This window comes from Squalius cephalus (genome assembly GCF_949319135.1).
Source record: "Squalius cephalus genome assembly, chromosome: 2".
Taxonomy (NCBI): domain Eukaryota; kingdom Metazoa; phylum Chordata; class Actinopteri; order Cypriniformes; family Leuciscidae; genus Squalius; species Squalius cephalus.
In genome coordinates, this window is record NC_137123.1 from 48,345,231 (window position 1) to 48,367,122 (window position 21,892).

Here is a 21,892-nt window from a genome sequence, read left to right on the forward strand (position 1 = left end):
TAGTCCCTACCAGCCGTTTGTTGTAGTCCTTAAAAAGCAATTTCTTTAAAAGCAAATATCTCCCTTTGCTTTGAACTTTGAGCGTCGTGACTTTGCAGATTTTGTTTATGCTCAAACAGCAACATTACACACTAACTAAAGTTAGAAAAGTGAAATCATAATCAACCACCCCATTAAAAACACAGACAGGAGCACGACTGGGCGAATGCACGGAAACAATACAAGTTTCTTTTACTGTCTATTTGGACATACTCGTTTTTTTATTTTTGTTTTTTTTTACAATTTTGTGTGAATTTGTCCACTCAATTGCAAGAAGATATAAAGGTGAGCTCAGTTTAGTATTCGCGCGCTGTCTTCATAGGGCCTAAAATTAACACTGCCAAGCGCAAATGCCAGTAAAAATCGGTGTGTGAAACGGTGTCATTTTGCCTGTAAAATGTGTATCAGTTCTAATAATGCATGAACGTGAACAAACGTGAACGACGCAGTTGACTGGCCAGCGCCTGATCGGAAAGAAAAGACGACGCAAAAGGGAGTTAATTTCATTACTCGCGCTCTGCGTGGAAAGTTTTGTGTGGGCACAGTCGGCACCATAGACTGTAAAAAATGGTCGGCACACGTCTGAAGCGCGCGCCCAAACAGCCGCGTCAGACAGCGCGCGAATCGTAAACTGAGCTCTCGTTTGTCTTTTTGCAACTGAGTGGACAAATTCTCTCTCTCTCTCTCTCTCACACACACACACACACGTTTTTTATATCTTTACCTCATCTTGACTGGGAACCTATACATAGGCCACACACACGTGAGTGATGAGGAATGAGAAATTTCCAGATGAGGAAAAGATGTTAAAAAACATACTAAATATTTTTGTAATGTAAATAATTAATAAAATCTCGATAGATATTTTTTTCATTAAAAATCTATAACTTCAAAAGCGTACTGCATCTTTGCTGAAAGAGCTGTGATTCTTTCAAGTTGCCTTTGTGTAGAACCAACTCTTGAATGCAAATGAAAATGTCCCTTTTTGAAAGAACTTAATAAGACAGACAAGCATTTAAAAACAAAATAAATAAGGAATACTCACACATCCATACTCTACCCTGTTTTTTTGTGTCAGATAACCTTGTAAATATTCTTTACATAATGACAACATCCTTAGATATCATTAAACACAACTGCAATACATGAGGAAAGTCTCCTTACAGATGGAGAAACGTAACTCCAACTAATGTATTCATTGTCAAGGCCAGATCCACAAACAAGGCTTCAAAATCCATCAGGGATCAGGAAGCACCAAGGTACACTAAGTTTTAGTCATGTTAATGTTCCCCTTGGTAAACCCCTTGTAAATACAGGAATCCAACAGACATTTTATTCAGCAAACACAAGAACTTGCAGTATTTTATGAAGATTGCTTTCTCATTCGTTAAATCTGAAATTACATTTAATAAACTGGAGATTAATTTCCATAATTTTAAGGAGGTGAAACAGACTGCTATAGTGTTGCAAGCAGTGAGAAATATTTGACTAGAATATTTTGAATTTCCACATGAGAATGTCAGCTTTTAACAGTTGAATTACAATAAACTGCCTTTAATAGCATTTATTTTCTTTCCGGCGAATTTTGGGACAAAACATTCAAAACAAAACATCAGCCAGCAAAGCAATTATGCTTTTTCCATTGAGCCTGGGCCTTGAAAATGAAGACACTGTATTATATGAAACCTTTCAGCCTACAAACACATAATCAATTTGACACAAAGCAGAACCCTTGCATAGCCGTATAACATGCCATCAAAACCACCATTAAGAACCTTCTGACTTTCAACACACATTTGTGCAAGAGGTTTTCTGATCAAGTGCATCTATTCATTGGAAAACACTTTCTTTGTGCGAGTCTGCGTAGTGCTAGAACCACTTTTGTGTAAGATAATTTGTTTTTCATAGCCACGGGTTCTTTAGATTAAAACTGGAATTTTGTTTTTGCAATTTGAATACAATTAATTCTCAATAACAGAGATACCAATCAGGGGTATCCCAATCAGAGATCCCAATCAGGTTCCAGGGGGAACTTGATTTTGTTTTTGCATTGTTAAACCTATAAAGCAGACATTATGATTCAAACTAAAATATGAAATAACCATAATTATAATTAAAATCTCATGATTGTTTTGTGAACACTGCCTTAATACATTCAGTTACTACATAAGAAAAAAAAAAAAAAACTAAATATAAGTTGTGCAAATGAAAAAAAAAAATATGTAAATGTATGTGACGTGTGTATGTAGACCAGTCCAGACAAACAGATTCTGCAGCAATGCAAAATATCAACAAGAACTCTGCATTGGGTTAGACTTTAATTATACATTTTAAGTACTTTTTTATATGGAACAATGGCACTGTAAAATAAAGTGTTACTCTGTGCATTGTTCTGTTTTTTAATTGTGAATGGTCTTATTTTCAGTCCTGTATAAATCTATGATAACCCTGCCACTAAATGGCACATATTAGCACAACAAACTTTGAATATTTTAGATGTCAGACAGAAAGTCTTCCTGTCTAAATTGGCAGTCACCTGGGAAGGGTAAGGCGGCTGCCATACCTCAGCTTCCTGGTCAGGTGCTCAATGCAATGAAATATTACAATGACAATGAGTTATATTACTATGGGAACATATAATTTGTAATTGTTTAAAAGAGAAAATCAAGTAAATTATACATAATCATGAGTTAAATGGTGCTGCAAATGTGTCTATTTACAACACGATTTTGCAGCGTTAAGTATTGTAGCCAATTACTGGCATTTCTGCTGAAAATAATTAAATTAATTCAATTTCTTGCAATTTTAAGAAAAGTTTTAGTTATTCATGAGACTTTGAGACCTTTCCTACAAATATATACTTCACACTTCAGTACAAAAAGTGTCAAAAAAAGACAAAAACTGATTTTTTTTAAACGTTATAATAGTGCTTTGATAATCTCTAAAAAATAAATTAAAAAGCAAAACTTGTGAAAAAAACAAACAAAACTGTTAGGAAGAGGAAATGGCTAATCAGCCAATAAGTACTCCTCATCTACTGATTATACTACTGTGGTAATTTCATGTATTTATTTTAAAATAAATGTGTTTGTATTTCACCAAGTGTTAATTGTCCTACATTGTGAAACTTTTAGCTTTACAAATTCTGACAATCTTTGAAGGATGAACAGTTGTTTTTGGTCATCACATTAAAAATAACATTTACCGGTAAATGAAATAATATTCAGACTTTTGAGCTGTGAAGTGCTGGAAAAAGTTGTGAAGTACTTGAAACAGTGTTCTATAACTGTCTAATTTGCTGGGTTATAATCATAGACTGTAAAAAAAAATAAAAAATAATATTGACCGTAGTGTCCGTGACGTCACCTGTAGGTTTCTGAAGAGCATTTCTGAAGCCAAAAGTGGGTGGAAAAAAATACAGTAAAAACACTAATATTGTGAAATATAATTTGTGCTTAAGAAACACTTCTTATTGTTATTGCACAGTTGTGTTGCTTAATATATTTCAGGGAAACCACTAGACATTTTTTCAGGATTCTACAATTCAAAATAAAAGCATTGATTTGAAATTTGATTTCATTAAAAAAAAAAAAAATCTTACAAGGCCCCAACCTTTTGAATGGTATATTATATACACACACGCTACATTTCAAGACACTTTGTATGTGCATATATAAAGGCATTTTTAAATATGATGAATAACTTTGAAAGAAAACAATAGATGTGGTTTGATTGCTCTTGTTTAATCATTAAATCTAAAAAAAAGAAGAGCTTAATAGTCATTGCTTAAAGCACTAGCAAAAAGTAAAACAAAATATTTACAGTCTGTTCACATTTGTGTCACTCAGTACAGTTCTAAGGTGTGTGTGTGTGTGTGTCTGCATGTCTTTATGGTTTTGGCAATAAGACGTTAGATCAGATATACAAACATCACACAGATATCAGTCTTGTCTTTTCAGCCGTGTGTGTGTGTGTGTGTGTGTCACTTCTTGGAGGGAACTCCCTCAGAGTAGTCCTCCAGTACTCCATTCAGATGATCATTATGAGTCTTAAACCGTCTCTTTCTCTGTGTTCCAGGTTTCTTCCTCTTCTGAATGGGCGTCTGTAACAGCCAATCACAAATCACGTCAACCTCACGGCAACCGTTCACTTCCACACAAATATGCATGAATCAGCCAATCTGGAGAGTATGTGTTTGTATCTGTGTGTAAATTTTTAGAACGCACCATTTTCTTTGGTCCTGTCTCCTGCATGGATGATATGCCCTGTTTCTTCAGATACTCTTCGATCTTTTCCTCATCTATGGAATCAACAGGAACGCTGCGCCACAGCTTTTGGAACTCTGGAGAACGAATGATACTGACACGTCACGATAGAGAAGCTCAACCCACATCACCAGAACTCTTCTAACAGACAATTCTGGATTAAGTCAATATTAATCACTCTTTAATTATGATAATCATCACACACCTTCATCAACAACAAACTGGCAGTGTTTGTCATTGTAGAATAGAATCTTCTTCTTATCTGGCCTGGTCACAAATATAATCTGATCTCCAAGTGCCTGAACAAAAAAAATAAAAAAATAAAAAATAAATAAATAAATAAATAAATAAATAAATAGATAATAATAATAATAATATTTCAAATCTTAAAAAAGCTCATCTGCTGCTTTCTAAACAAAAACTACACATTAAATACACAATGTTGTGAGTTAATAAATTATTTCCAAATAAATATTATATCCAAATTAAATGCTAAAACAAAAGGAGTATTTGAAAATCTTTAAAAAAAAAGAATCACAGTGTGTCTGTTCAATGATGTCCCGATACATTTTGAAGTTTCTGTGCTACTGATTATTTAAATGTATGGTCTAGATTCTATCCACCTATTTTTTCTAAGGAGTGACATTAGTGCGTTACTTTAATAGCCTTGGCAGAGTTTGGAAGACCCTCTTCAACGTCATCCAGTAACACTCCTCCTAGTCCCAGCTGATCGTGTTTGTCCAGTAGTCTTAGCAGAGCTTTCTTATCCTTCAGATGATATTTGGGTTTAAAGGCATATTTCCCTTCCCGCACATCAATCTTAGGATTACTTGATAATGCCTGGAGGGAGGGAGAGGTTAGATTTACTATTTTGGTTTGAATGTATCTCTTTATGCTGTGTTATTACATGGCTCTATGGAACATGTGATTTTGATTGGTATTCTGTGGTCAAAACATTTGTAATGCATTAATTTGTAATGAAAAATGAAAAGGAATAAAGTAAAATAAAAAAGTAAGTAAATTCAAAGAAGAAATTTTCCCACCACCCAAGCAATTAAAGAGCAACCAAATTACAAAGCATATTTTTGCAAATTCAGCAATCAGTGCACGTCCAGCTGCTACTTGAGGGGACATGCATCAATACCACACTTTAAAGCAAAGAAAAAAAATTACCACAAAATAAATGTATGTATACATACAATACAATACAATACAATACAATAAAAAAATAAATAAATACAAAAAGTATTCTCATCGCTTGATAAACTTAAGGTTGAGCCACTGTAGTCACTTGGACTATTTTAACGATGTCTTTACTAACTTTTCTGGGCTGGCAGATATCAATTACCTAGCAGCCTATGAAGGAGTGAGCCAGCTCTCAGATTTCATCAAAAATATCTTAATTTGTGTTCCGAAGATGAACGAAAGTCTTACGGGGTTGGAACAACATGAGGGCGAGTAATTACTGACAGAATTTTCATTTTTGGGTGAACTAACATTCACACCAAGGATGAGAACTATAAAGATAACGATAAAGATATAGTTCTGAAAATCGTTCTCCATATTAAAGAGTAGCAGAGTTCACACCACAGCTATAACAATAATGGTACAGAGAAACGATATCACTGGAATCACTTTAAGAATGATTTTATCCAGCTGATTAATGCTAAAAACATAGACATCCAATCAGAATCCATCCTGGTGTAACGAGCTTGAGCATTTAAAGTGACAGGCACACGCTTAGAATAAACAGAAGGATATTTTCCGCTGGTGTGGACCCTTATAGTTATCGTTCTTGGTGCAAACGGGCCTTTATGCTTTAAAGCTGTTTTGTCTATTCAATGCTTCATTCAACTGCCACAGCAATGTCATTGAATTATCGTTCTCTGCTGACTTTTCTCGGCAAACGTGTGTAACTAATTGTGATTAGCATATCATGTAATCATTTTAATTATTACAACTGATTAAAATGTTATATATAAATAGATGGCTAAACCATATACCGGTAATTGAATGTTGTCCCATGCAAATGATTTCTTACAAAACTGTTAGTTAAATCTTTACAGTCTCTTCTCACATCATGAAATAAACCTGGCAGGGTGTTCAGAAATGAATTTGATTCAAGTTGAAATTTAATGATAATGATTGGTTGAATGTACATTATCTCTTATTTTCAAGCTACTATCTATGAATATATGTATGGTGTGCTGTAGACACAGTCAGTAGTAATTAGCAGTATGATATATACAAGCTGTAATAATGTACATTAAGCATAAAATAACCTCCAATGTTCCTTTAACAAGGGAACATTGGGTGTCATTCACTAATTGTGTGTGTGATATCAGGGTCACGATCCGATTTCGATTCACAAGCTCGCAATTCAATTAAATTCCAATTTATATTTGATTCAATTCGATATTGATTCATTGGGGCACATATCAGGTATTATGACAAATTTTCTCAAGGAAAATAAATCTCTTAACTAATGCTGTAAACTATACAGGAAACCCCGTTGGTACATTACTCTAATATTAAAGGTTGAAATGAACTGATTTGTATAGGCTGCTCACATTTAAATTGCATAAGAACGTTTTTATAATAATAATAATAATGTTATGATAATAACTTTTCTAAATTACATTTATGTTTCTATTTGTTTTTTGAAAATATAAACATTTGAATGGTGGCTATCATAAAAACATGACCGATTTATTCAAATATAATATTGACGAACAGGTTAAGTAAAAAATAAAATGAATATGCAATAGTGCTATATTTATCAAAATGCTCCTGTCTAGAGCTTTTTTTTTTTTTAGCTGACTAACTAGTTTAAGGAAATTGAATGACTTTTCTAAGGTAAATGTAATGTTACGTGACATTGTTTACAAGCTGTTTTATTGACAACTTTCTGCAGCTGAAACACTTATTAAACTTATCATTAAGCGATTACATGAGACAGGATACATTTCAGTAAGTCGTTCTATATCTTCAACATACCTTCTGATGTTCATTCAAGTTTATTTAATTCTGTAACTAATAGTAAAGAGGAAGAGATCAGTTCAGTTCCCATATATTGGTTGGGAGGCACGCTACAAAGTTTTGTTCAATCATCAACTGAAAACAGCACAGACCAAAAGATTGATTCTTGGGGTTTGATAATCGATATAGGTTCATCAACATGAGAAACGATTTTTAACCCAGCCCTACTAAAATTTATGGAAAAACCTCAGGCAAGAGTGCATATTTATAGAGCGTTTTGTTTGCAAAACTCCTTATATGGATGTATTTTATGCAAATGACTAACCTTGGACATGCAGTCACTCATTTACAATACTCCAAAATTCTAAGTTAAGAACAACTTTTGTGAAATATCTTGTGTTGTGAAATATATATTTTTCGTGAGAAGTTCTTCTGTGCATATAAATACAAATAATCTACGCAATAATTAGTGAATGAGATCAAATGTCTTCCTCTTATGCACACACACCTCGCTCATAAGCCACTGTTTCTGCTTCATGCCAATGTCCAGCAGTTTGGTCTCATCCAGAATTTCATCTAGACTCAGATGATAAGTATCTCCTCTCTGGTGTCTCGTCTGAGAAAGAAAGAGAGAGAAAGACAAAGAGATGTAAAAAGAGTTTAAATGTGTCACAGCTACATCTACATCTGTGGATTACAGGCTGACAGCCTTCAATTACTGTCATGTTAGAGAGTACATAATTTCACTGTGGGGAACTGCCAAGCCTGATGAAAAAAAGACTGCTTACGATAATATAAAACAACTATAAAATTACTCTGACAATGTGTATTAGTCATATTAGTGTGAAATTTCACACAATGTTTATTTACGTCAGATGGAGAAACTTGTTAGGAGAGCAAGGGACTGTTTTTCTGTTTTTTAAGCAGACAACATGAAAACCTTCACAAATGAACAGAAGAAACCTTCATTATAGATCACAATATTGGTACTAATACAAGACTGGCAATAGATGAGCTGAGTTTGGAAGACATTTCCCATGGCATTTGATGGAGGGAGCATGTGTTTAAAGGTCCCATTGCATGAAAAATTCACTTTATGAGGTTTTTTAACCTTAATATGAGTTTCCCTAGCCTGCCTATGATCCGTTTTGATGGGTGTAAATACCAAGCCCTGGGTATTTTTGAGAAAATGAAAGCTCAGACGGGCGAATCTAGAAATTTTCCCCTTATGTCGTCATAAGGGGAAAGGTTACCTCCCCTTTCTCTTCTTTGCCCGCAAAAAGAATTTGGCCCGCCCATGAGAAAATGAGCTGCGCGAGCGTGACATTAGTTTTTCCTCGAGAGACATCATGGCTTGCAAACGAGCGAAGCATGGCAGTTGCTCAGTGTTTGGATGTACAAACGAACACAAAAGTATTTTTTTAGTTCCTTCATCCGAGCCTCTGAAGAACCAGTGGGTTATGTGAATTTCTGATGTGTAATTGTTCAACTTCACGTCGTTTCTCTTAGTAGGATGAAAATAATCTTACTTAAACTGTGATTAATATATATACAGAAAGCGATCAAAGAACAATCCCTTTCCAATCGCCCAAGCTGTCAATCACACAGCGCGAGTTTATCTGGACACTTGCCAAAACTCGTTGTGAAATCAATGACGCTGTTACACTGCACAACAAAGCTTTACTGTACTTACCTCATGTTTGCATTGGTGAAATCATTAGTGAGAGTACAGAAACTGCGTTGCAATGATAAGATCTTCATTCACGCGATCAACAGGCTGTCATCTGCTCAATCACTGCAACCTTTTATGTGATGGGAATAGATCTAAATACTTAAACTTCTCACAATTTGTTAATCCCGATAGCTGTAATAGTAAAAACGTATAATAACTGTAATAGTAAAAGTTTTCGAGAGAGTTCCACATTTAATGCTAGATATTTCATATGCAAGCATGTCAGCCAATCACAGCAGTGGGCGTTTACACTGAAGTCTCACAGCAGACACGCCCCTTCAAACAGAGCGTTCAAATCAGAGGCTAAAATCAGGCTAGGAAATATGCCTTTTATTTCTAAATTATAACAACTTTTGATCTAAAAAACATACTAACATTATAAGGGCACCCCAGGAAACATTCTAAAATAATAAAATAATCCATGCAATGGGACCTTTAATGACAGTGTGGATTGCTCAGATCAGGATAATTTAATTCTCCATGTGTCGTTCTCTAGGTATTCTGAATAGCAGAAGTCTCATTCTGAGTTAAAAAAAAAAGAAAAAAGAAAATCTGTCTGTGATGTGCACTAATGCAAGAAGAAAATGATCATAAAGCAGCAAGAAAATGACAGATAACAGACACTGCAGCAAATTTTTGTTTGTTGAACGGATTCTTGGACTGTGGAAATGTTCGAAAATGTGCACATTTTTGTATTACCTTCATGTAGTTGACAATTCGGGCCAAAACTCCAAATCTATATCCTGAACTCCCGGAAAGTGCTTTGAGATTGAAGGAGCCATTACTGGGATCTGAAAAATGAAAGGAGGACAATGAGGAGAAGAAGAGATAACAGACTATAATAAGTAAGTGCAGCAACTACTAGGCTATTAATGTAGAACTACTATTACCAACCCTCTCAAACGACAACAAATAATAACACACGTTGTGTTCAAACACAAAGTTAGTTTCTGGCAGTTATATTCCACACCATTTACAATTCTCTCGGCTGCCAGCAGACAATTTCATCCTAAAGAGACACAACAGAAACCAAGAGTAAAATGAAAAGAGCAGAAAACAAATGACAACAAGGTCTATTTTGACCAAGAGTAAAGTGAAAAAGCACTCTGGCCAGTCAGAAGCCTTAATTTATTCCTTTTATATAATCCATTTGAAAACACTTTCTCTAATGCAAAATAAAACCTCTGATAAAAACAGATTTCATCTGCATGATGCAAAACAGCCTACAATTTACCAGACAACCCACCTGTTCTAAAAGGGGGCAATCAAATTAAAAACATGTATATAATAATAGTGTAAAATAGGAATTTATAACAGTATAATGACAATAACAAAGATAAATAATAATAAGATGTTAAAAAAAATTTCTAGGCAAGAATAGTATAAATATATCAACATCTGTTCGCAATGTGGAATATTCCACATTTCTTAATACAATACTATTCTTAATAGTCATAAAAAGATGTAAATTGTTGAAGGCGGCAGGTTTCCAAGTGTTAGCCAATTAGTCATTTATAAATATAACCATGTTTCAAGTTCCATTTTGAGTAATAATGCATTAAATATGAATTCTCTGAACAAAGGCAGAGGGTGAGCCAACTCCAGGGTAAGGAGATGCGCTTAAAAAAAAAAAAAAAAACACATTTAAATAGATTTCCTTGAAATAGTTTCGAGTTACATGTCACCGCACAAACTACACATCCCAGCATAAACGCTCAGGATAAATTATTTTGATCAAAATGTCTACATTAACAAACCAATTTTTAAAAAAAATTATATTATATTTCCATTTGGTCGCACTTTATATTAAGTGGCTTTAAGTACTATGTACTTGCATCGAAAAATAAGTACAATGTACTTATTGTGTCGATGTTGTATTGTAAAACACTTTTGCTGCTACTGAGGTGTGATACGGGTAAGGTTAGGGACAGGTGTGGTATGGGAAGGTTTAAGGGTGGGTTAAGGTGTAAGGGAAGGGTCAACAGTGTAATTACAAAATAATTACATACATTAAATACAGCTGTAATTACATGCAGGTATTTTAAAAATATAAGTACAATGTAAAAACATGTATGCACACAATAAGTCCATTGTATCAAATTATAAATTTCAATGTAAGTACATAGTAGTTAAGGCACTTAATATAAAGTGGGACCTTTCATTTTATGACAATAAACAAGCCAGAAATGAAATCAACTCCCCACCTACCAATCTCTCCCTCCCCTCCCACCCCACCCAGCTTAACCCCGAAAAACCACGTATTTTTATCAGGAAAGCAAACATACTGAATGCGGGATTTGGCATGGCAGAAAGAGCGCTATAATCACTCATCTTAGTTCACTGCAATCTCACAAAGTTCTGTTATAATCAGTAAGGCTGACTGCACAATGAATCTCTTTAGTTTCTTTTCCTTCAGTTTTTGTTCAGTGCTAACTTAAATGCCTCTGATTGGCCACTGCATTCAAGACACCAACATATATGTTTGTGATTGGCTACACTGACGCTACAAAAAAAAAAGTTGTAAATAGAAACCTTAGATGTTTTCCAGAGCACAAACACAGATACACACTGGATCATTTGCTAAAAAGGTTTTGCCAATATGCTATTATACAGAGAAAACTAGTCCTAGAGTCAGCCTTACACCCATTTCACACTGGACGCACAAGCAGAGCGCCAGCAGCTGTGCGTATGCAGAGCGGGAGCAGGTCGCGCCCATTTTGCTTTCACACTGGCAGCATCTGCGCAGGTCAAACGCGCAGATGAACCGTGGCTTGTATAGTACTGCAAATACAGACGAGTATCGTTCATTGTACCACCTTTTTCAGGTGTTCTCCTCCGACCACTGTCTGTCACGTGCTTTGATTTATACTGGACAGCATACTCTGCTGGTATGCAACCGTGTTACCTATTGTCCCACACCTATGCATAACATGCTGATTAAGTGAATATATGTAGTTTACGTGATAAAAGTAATCTTTTGAAGTTTGGGCAAAAACCCCTGGCAATGACTAGTTTTCATGTAATTTATTTCTTTTTTTTCACAGTGCTAAATGTCAAATGGTGACTGTGAAACACAGAACACCTCCCTTATATGACTTTGTGAAGTTTGTTACTTTTGAACTTGAAGTTTGAACTTCAAAGGCCTGTTTAAATGATTAAAACGAGAGGTATATCTTAACCCTTGTGCATCAATTAAAAAACACATAGGTCCATAGTGGACAAAAATGTCATAAAAATTTGAAGCTTGGGAGTACAGACTTAAGTTTGGTCTCATTTTAAAGAAGACCCTTGGCAGATTATTGCTGAAGTAAAAAAAAAAAAAAAAAAAAAAAAAATTACATAGGTTTCATGAAAATGATTTATGAACATTATGTTTATATAAAATGTATATTTTATGAAACATGTGGAACTGTAAAACAGCTAGAAAATCAATGCCATAAAACTAAACAAGTTGTGTTCCAAATTTGAGGATGATACCTCAAAAAATTTGCTTTCGGTAAGATTTTGTTTGGGCGCAGTAACAGATTTTCCCCATTAGATGCCAGCGAAACTCCACTGGTGCACACAGTGGTTGGATTTTTGATTTGCAGTTGAGTATTTATCTCTCAAATATTACAAGCAAGCACACGCACACACATTTGTTTTATTACACACATACAAAACACACTCTGACATCCATACCAACACACCCACACAATTATCGCTGCATAATTTATCCAATTGGCTCTATAATATGCCGAAGCAGAAAACAGGAATAAAGCGAGTTTGCTTTATAGGCCAAAACTGAAAAAAGGTATTTTTTTTGTTTTTGTTTTTTTTCATTTTGAAGCTTTGCCAACAGAATGAAAGCCTCTTAACAAAGATTGCATCATTTTATAGTTAAATGGCCCTGGGATTAAAAATTGCAGTTTTAATGGGTTTCAATGCAGACATTTTTGACCAAAAGGCGCTGAGAGGAAGTATTTTGTGTACCTAGTGGAAATGGGGGTGAAATAGTAAAATTCCATTAAAAATACACACCTGTGCCAAATTTTATGCAGTTAGCATTAACACAGGCAAAATTATTTAAAAAAAAACTCAAATAAGACAAAAATGTCCATAAGGATACACAAGGGTTAACTTTAAGATTACTTTTATCATGTATACTACATACATACATACATACTACATGATGATCCAAAACATTATGACCAGTCACAGGTGAAGCAAAGATCGCTGATCATCTCCTAACAAGGCCGCATATTAATGTCTGGGTAAGTAGTCTCCGTGTGTGGCTTTATTTAGAAAATTTTTCGTTGGCGAAATAGAGCAAAAACAGGCAATATGGTGTCTAAAATATAAGTCACTTAATATTAACTTCTTGTTTATTAAACTTGTATAAAAGCAATATCACATTTGTTATGCTGATATTTGGAGAAAAATTGCACTCGTGATATTTATTACTAAATTATATAAATAAAGACTAAATCACAGTGAAAGCGTGCACTCTAAATGCGTACCCGCATTAGTCAAATCTACAAGACTACATCACATAGAGTATGCATGCACTCTCTGGGTGTGTGTGAAGGATAGGCTATACTCGATAATGTCAAATCGCACATCGTTAAAACAACAATTACAATATTAATTGCAGACGATATATATCGCACACCCCCACAAATTGGTGACAGGGTGTTGGGCACACAAAGCTCATCGATGCACGAGGGCAACAAAAGATATCCCGTATGGTCAGAGCCAACAGAAGGTCTACTGTGGCACAAGTCACACAAAATGTTAATGATGGTTATGGCAGGAATGTGTGACAAGACATAGGGCTGTGTAGCTGCAGACAAAAGTGCCTATGATGACCCCTGTCCACCGTTGAAAGGCCATTCATGTGGACAGAAATTTGACATGTGCCGCCTACCTAAAAATTGTTGCAGAACAAAGTGTTCCCTGGTGGAAGTGGCCACTTTCAGCAGGATAATGCATCCCGCTACACTGCACAAACATTGTTCAGTAATGGTTTGAGGAACATTACCAGATACCACAGGACACGTTCAGGTGTCTTGTAGAGTGCATTACTTGGCGGGCCAGCGCTGTTTTGGCAGCATACAGAGGAACAACAGCATATTAGGTGGTCATAATGTTTTGGCTCATCTGTGTATATGCACAACATAACTTGCATGACATTTTTTGATTTTGTGGTTATACATTTATTTAATAAAGGTTTACCTTTCCTTATTAACCAAAAGTTTATATGTTAAAAAAAGACCAGTATTTCACAAAGCATTTCATCCCCTGTGTAAATAGGCCAGTGAAATTTGACAAATCAAGTTTCACTCAGATCACAATAAGGAAGAAAAGACTATTGCAGCTTCCGTTTCATGACTTTAATGTGTTTATTCAGATGGGAAAACTTTTGGTTTATTTAAAAGAGGCTGAGAAAATAAATGCTAAAAATAATAATTGTCTGTTTTGTTCTAATCCATCATGTACATGTATGTACTTTAATGGTTAAAAAAATAAACATTAAAAACCTGTACCCTGATTCTAATGCATCACTGGGCCAAAACTGAACAATGTCGTCATATTTCTCAGATTTGATTTTTGATTTTTTTGTCGTTGCTCATCCTATTTCCAAACTAATTTTCACCATCTCAAGCTCCTTGTAACTGGTAAAAGGAATCATTTCCTCTGTAGCATGTAGCTCTAGCATCACATCCTCTTCCTTCTCCACACCCTGCTCTCAACCCCTGGCAACGGGAGCACAGCCAGTCTCAGCCGCATCTTGGCATTGACTCATGAATGATTCATCGTGTGGGTGGGACCTAATGCTGAGAGCAGATGCATTACAGTAGGTTGGATGGCTGATGCTTAGAAAGACAGGACAACCAGCCAATGGCGTCAAAGCAGAGACTAAGAACAGCCAGTGCAATATACGGTTACATATTAAGGTAAGGCAGGGAGAGAGAGAGAGAGAACGTGAACGGCAAGAAAGACAACACAGAGAGAAGCAAGAGGCTGCTCCATCACCCTGCATCCCAGACACTAACACCCAGGTACGTCCTGCTTTTATATCGAACAACACAATGCATCTAATACTGAAATACTACACAGACTAAAACATCATCTTAGTTTTCTACAAATTTCAAAGGATTCCTTTAGTAATTGACTCTTCATATTGAAAATATGCATCACCAAGGCATGCAGCCATACGAACTAAACTGCAAATCAATAATAAATGCATATATTGTGTCACAAACACAAAATGAAATTCAAACATCGGATCTTGGTCATGAGTGTAACGTAATACATATACATACAAGCACACAGATAGCAAGATCCAGACAGCTGAAGCTGACTGTGCAATTCTAAATCAATACACTAGACTAGACAGCATCAAACTGATTGCGTACTGAATATTTAACAAGAAAAACTCATCCATTAGCACCTACAATTCTAAAAAGAGGACAAACACCAGAAAAGAGCTTGAAACGGTAAGCACAACACTATGGGATGCTTGGGGTGGGGGTCTCTGGAGGCCAGGACAAGCAGAAGCCATCTGTCTGTATCAGACAAGACTAGGTATGTGTGTGTGTGTCTGTGTCTACAAGAGTTAAACTAATGTCACAGGACCAGGTCTCCGAAATGAAGCTTTATAAGAATAAAATAAATCCTGTGAAACATTGGTAACAAATGAATGTGAAAAGAAGTTTAATCTCTTTTGGAGATATGGGATTCTTCTGAGTCATGGTTGAATTGAAAGTGAAGCTGTATTCCTGCAGCGTATGTGCACAATCAGACACGCGTGGGAAATGCTTTCAGTTCCTAATTACATTCCTTACATGTACAGATCTTGCTTTGGTGATATATGCTTATACAGAAAACCTTTGAAAAATCATAAGATTGAACTTTTAAAACCATATACGTAAATCTAATTATCTGTGAAATGTTGCAACTGAAATCCAAAAGCGTAATGGAATGTATCATTTTTCAGCTCTAAACCTACACAACACAATGACCACTCAACCAAACTAGGTCAGCTGATTCATCTCAATTCATGTCTCTAGTATGGCTCCATCCCATTTCGCATGTTATTTGTCCTACATAATATGCAAGATTAGGATTAGTCCATCCCAAACCAAAGTACATTGAAAATAGTATGCTAAAGCTGCCTGGATGGTATACTACACTTCCAGTGGATTTTCAAAGCATGCATTTGTACATGCTTTTTGGGCTGATATCTTTATGTGTTCTACCAAGGTACACCACTAGGGCTGCACAACATATCGTTTTAGCATCGATATTGCGATGTACGCATCCGCGATAGTCACAATGCAGGATGTGTGATGTCAAGCATAGGGATCGTTTGTTCTTGAACGGACACATACACAAAATTGTCAAAATGCCCATCTTGGCTAGAATCTTCTTAAACACAGTCGCTTATAGCTTATGTAAACGCAAACAATTGAAAAAGAAAACGGATGCATATCATTATAATGGATCCGTTCATTCGGTCTTAAAGTGACAGACACAAAGCAGTAGGAATATTAGGCTGCTGTGACATTAATGTTAATCAAACAAAATACAAAGAGAAAATCACTTTTGAAGCCGTAACAAAGATTAATTATATTTAATTTATACAGTGAAGACTATACAGTATTTTACATTTGATTTTTCAATTTCTGTACCTGAATACTCACAAAGCACTGTTTATTTAATTTACATATTTGTTCTATTGTATTTATACATACATATGCAATTCTTTCCAAATAGAGCTATTAAACTCATCTAGTGATTTTATTTTTTCATATCACAATATATATTGCAGCAAAACAAAATATCGAAATGTCAGATATTTCCAACATCGTGCAGCCCTATAAACTACCAGTCAAAAGTTTGAAGTCGGTAAGATTTTTTTTTTTTTAATTAATACTATTATTCAGCAAAAGTGCATTAAATTGATCACAATTAACAAAAGAATTTACATTGTTACAAAAAAATATTTATTACAACTAAATGCTGCTCTTTTGAAAAAAAATGCATCATGTTTCCACAAAAACATTAAGCAGCACAACAGTGTTCAACAGTGATAATAAGTGTTACTTGAGCAACAAATCATCATATTAAAATTATTTTAAAAGGATAAAAGGATCAAGTGACACTGAAGACTGGAGTAATGATGCTGAAAATTTTGCTTAGCCATCAAAGAAAAAAAACAAAAACATTTTGAACTATATATAAAAAAAACAGCTATTATGAATTGTAATATTTCTTGATATTACTGTTTTTACTGTATTGTTGATCAAATAAATGCAGCCTTAGTGAGCGTAAGAGTAAATGTATGAGCCTAAAAGTAACTAATACTGAAATAATTATTAATAATAATAATAATAATAATAATAAAATATTTTATCATGAACACAAACCGTACTTAATGTCTTTCTACTGTTTGTGCAAATCTACATGTTTTTCCAAGGCGACTAATTGGTAAACAACTGAACAACTAGTCGAATAATAAATCTGAAGTAATTCCTGAATAACATTTATGATTTTGGGTTAACCTAATCCCAATAAGATGCGTTTCTTAGGAGTAGTAAGCTAAATCTCACATGCAGGTGTAGTGAAAACCCTACACATGCTGCAAGATACTCAAAAACAATGAGATGCAAAGCAACGACTTAAGATGCCTGACTGACAGCTAAAGTACAGTATGAAAAAAACACTGTGCCTTTGATGATGCTCCAATACATGTCCTTTTTTCATCAACACCGAAAAATACAGTACATATAAATTTGCATATAGAAACTGCCATTCAAATCCGTCAATCACTCTGCCTCTAGCTGATTTTGATCACTGTTTGTACCCACACTAATTATTCTACCCTTCCTCATCTTTCTCTTTAATAACTGACTGTTTTTATAGGTCTCTCTGCAGTATGAATATGTCCAGCAGTTCTGCTCTGATCCAGCAAATCTATCCCTTCCACGATGGCTGGAACGTTGCCTGTTTCATCATTCTCCTCCTCTTCATTCTCACCATCCTCTCCCTCGCCACAGTGGCGTTCCTCTACGAGCTGCTGGACTGCGGATGCTTCACCAAGACCAAAACCGTTCGTGACTTGCGCCGCCAGCACGAAGAGGTGGTTTAGTTGTAACCATGGTGACAGCGGACACGGTCTCCAAAGAAACCACAACAGTAGATTGGTGGAAAAGGCTGCAAATTCGGACAGAGCTCTACACCACAATGGAGTCCTTTAAAAACACACCAAACATGTACAGAGACAGAAGCACTCTACTCCCACTTGCTCCAACAGCAATACACAGCACAGGCATCTCGATGGCTTAAAATATTAAATGAGATTTGCTTGTGTGTGCACGTCATTGTTTCCTTCGCATACAGTCAGTATTCCAGTACTATTGTTTAATTAGTCGACTATATATAACCGTTTAATATTCCGAGATGTGTTTACATGAATCTTTCCCTTTGTGCGGGATGACAAAATGTACATGTCAGCATTGTGCAATTCATAAGCTAAATACAGTATTAATTGACTACCTAAAGCAAACATTCACTACAGTTGGAGTAAAGGGAATGATCTATGTGTATGTTTAAATTCCCTGTTAGGTGACATTAATATGTGAATAATTGTTATGTATAATAATAGTTCTACATCAAAAAGCACACTAAAGGCCAATTATTGCATCTTTGCAAATGCCTTAAAATTGTGTATTTAAAATTGTATAATAAAAATCATATAAGCACAAAAAATGTGTGGTTCACATTAGGGTCACAGAAGATATCATCAGCTGCTGCTAAAAGTACATTTAAATGACTTCAATAAATGTCTAGAACAAGTCATCATGAGAGCTAGAGATGATTTGATAGATTGTTTCATTTTTTTACTGATTTTCAACGTAGTATATTATTGGTTCTTTAATATCAGGAGTACCGAAAAATGGAACCTTTTAGTAGGTCTCTAAATAAACTATATTCACAAGTATAATTACTTATTAAATATATTGTTTGGATAATTGCTCAACTTTTATGTATCTCTGAATGCAAGGCCCAGAACAAACACTGCAAAATATTCAGATTGCAAGAACACTTAAATAAAATAAAAAATTCAATTAAAGTGTACATGCCAGTCTATGTTACTCTATGGATCTTCATATTTTGCTGAAGGACTGTGTAGGAATTTTCATAACTACCAACTTGGGTAACTCTCACAAACCAAGGTTGACCAGACACCAGCCGAGAGGCTCGTGATGAAGGTTTTATAACTCAAAAATTGCTTTTAGATGTTAGGCTCACTGACATAAAATTAAGAATCCTCAGTGCTATTCTAACTATTGTCACTGGTATTAAACTTAAACAGAAAGGGAAGGATGCCGTTTCTTTGCCACTGCAAGCTGATGCATATATTTTAATTCTAGAAAAATATTTAAGAAATTCAGATTGTAAAATGAATCAGGCTAATGTTGGTTTTGAGCATTTCCCAAAACATAAGCTTATAATGCTTTAGATATACCAAGGCCATTTGAATACAGATAAAATGTAAATACAATGAATATCTTCATTTGATAAAAGAGGTCAACATGCACTACTGTTCAAAAGCTTGGGGTTGGTAATGTTTTTGAAAGAAGTCTCTTATGCTCACCAAGGCTGCATTTATTTGCTCAAAAGTTTAAAACTACAGTAAAAAGAGTAATATTTACAATTTAAAATAACTCTTTTCCATTTTAAAGGGTAACTCTGGCCAAATAGCAACCTAGGCTATTTTTGTTAATCTACCCGAGTCAAACATTTGTGTAAAAGCATAATTAGAATGGAAATGCCACTTTTAAGATTGACCGTATTACTTCGAGCACAGTTTTATGTTGTGTCGAGCCATCTTAGTGTTTTAAAAATAGCGATTTTGATGCTATCACTGTAGTGCCCATTCCCCACTGTACATTTACATTATTGTACATATTGTACATACATTTATATTACATAATGTAAAATACGACCCACTGTAGTGCCCACTCCCATTCAAAAGGCATTTTGACCGAAAACGAAAATACAGTCAATCTTAAAAGTGGCGTTTCCATTCTAATTATGCTTTTACACGAATGTTTTACTCAGGTAGATTATCAAAAATAGTATGTGTCCGTTCAATTTGGTGAGAGTTACCCTTTAATATATTTTTCAGCAGCCATTTCAGTCACATGACCTTTATAAAAGTTGAAAACAGTTGTTTTATATTTTTGTGGAACCCATAATAATGTTTTTTTTTTTAATGACATACAGCCAGAGAGTTATTGCGACTTTAAGGTGATGATACACAGGGCAATGATACACAGGGCAACTTTTTGAGCAATATTGCTGGGCAATGTTGGCGTCAACGGGCAACCAGATGAGACACAGGGCCCACGACTGATCTAAATTATCCAGATAGAAATGTATAGCCCATTTTCAATGGGAAAGTGCCCAAGAAACAATCGACCGGCAAGACTGCCCAGCAACATTGCTCAAAAAGTTGCCCTGTGTATCATCACCTTTACAGTGGAGTGAGTCAATTGCAAAGATTCCATGATAAACACACATGTAGTTTCTGACCTGTGTTGTTTTTGGAGGATGATGTATCTTTGTCTGGTTTGCTCTTTTTCTTCTTGGAGGATCCGGAGGCCTCAGAGGTTGCTGGTCTCTTCTCAACTGTAGGATTAGATAGAGCTCTCTTTTTAAAGAGCTCTCGCTCTTTCAGCAGAGCTGGATCCATCCTACACATATCACAACAAATACAATACAGTTAATTATTCGACTGACTGGATGGTTATAAATGCATATACATTATTTTGACCAAATGACATTATAAATGAGGCTGGAAATGTAATAATAATAATAAAAAAAAAAAGAAGGCTCTATATAACTACCAGTACACAAATTCTATAACGGGTTTGGCTTGTTTGACTGGTATGGTGTAAGTCAAAACTACAGTAAACCAACAACTGAAAACAATACAAAATACAACTATAAATCAGTGCATTAATAAACTATAAACTGAACATATATCTTCTCAGTAGATGTTGTGGTTATATGCTACCTGTCAAACGCTGGGACGCTCTTATTGCTTATCATTATTATTATTTACAATTAAGAATAAGAACGCAAGAATAATCATAATCGCAATCAGATAGTTCGCATGTGTGCAGTAAATACGTTGGCTGCTTTTCATTCAGTATCTGGTCAAAACAAACAAACAAACAAACAAAACAAAACAAAAACAATCACTTTATTTGGTTTGTCGAGAAATGTGTTGTTTACTAGTCTAGTTGTTTATTCTACACACATAGTGGTTAATACACAAAAAATAATTTCATCTCTCATGTAGAGATCTAGAGATGAGAGACAATCTAATGTACATTATTCTGGTAGAAATATTTGAGGAAGATGGAAGTTTAGCAATATCTAACATACTGAGATAAATGACTAATTTAAAGCTAGCGGGACAGTAAATATCTAACACGTTTAAACTTTCATAGTTCATAAGATATTTAATATAGCAACAAAATACCATAATAACCACAACTAGTAAATTAACCAGAAACACATTACATCACATAAAACATGCAGCAAATCATCCACAAGTTAATGAAGAAGTAACTCGGAGAATTACCTGAATGTTTCACTGCCTTCTCTCAAAGAGAGAAACAGTTCAGATAAAGATTAATTATTATTTGAAGCGACCATATGCTGTCAACGTAGTGATAAAGCTAAATGAGAAGCTTGTCAAAGAATGCTAGCGACGCTACACGACTAACGTACATGAGTTTCCTGCGGAAAAGGCGACCTTCTTCTTCTTTGTTTTTAATTGTTGTTCGCAAAGACGTCGTCTGCCACCTGATGGTCAAAC

At 35.0% G+C, this 21,892-nt stretch overlaps 2 protein-coding genes across 2 annotated transcripts; one reads left to right on the top strand and one right to left on the bottom strand.

Moving 5' to 3' along the window:
- Nucleotides 1–1,583: 1,583 nt before the first annotated feature.
- gtf2e2 (general transcription factor IIE, polypeptide 2, beta) lies at nucleotides 1,584–21,861 on the bottom strand. Its single transcript, XM_079856038.1, has 8 exons — nucleotides 21,656–21,861; nucleotides 20,599–20,759; nucleotides 9,715–9,806; nucleotides 7,792–7,899; nucleotides 4,962–5,144; nucleotides 4,510–4,603; nucleotides 4,266–4,381; nucleotides 1,584–4,141 (listed from the first exon to the last, which is right to left on the bottom strand). Exons 2-8 carry the CDS (start codon nucleotides 20,756–20,758, stop codon nucleotides 4,022–4,024), a joined length of 873 nt encoding a protein of 290 aa, XP_079712164.1. The 5' UTR covers nucleotide 20,759; nucleotides 21,656–21,861; the 3' UTR covers nucleotides 1,584–4,021.
- Nucleotides 12,847–18,869, top strand: smim18 (small integral membrane protein 18). Its single transcript, XM_079856053.1, has 2 exons — nucleotides 12,847–15,056; nucleotides 17,923–18,869. The coding sequence occupies exon 2, from the start codon at nucleotides 17,936–17,938 to the stop codon at nucleotides 18,146–18,148; it is 213 nt and encodes a 70-aa protein (XP_079712179.1). The 5' UTR covers nucleotides 12,847–15,056; nucleotides 17,923–17,935; the 3' UTR covers nucleotides 18,149–18,869.
- Nucleotides 21,862–21,892: the final 31 nt, after the last annotated feature.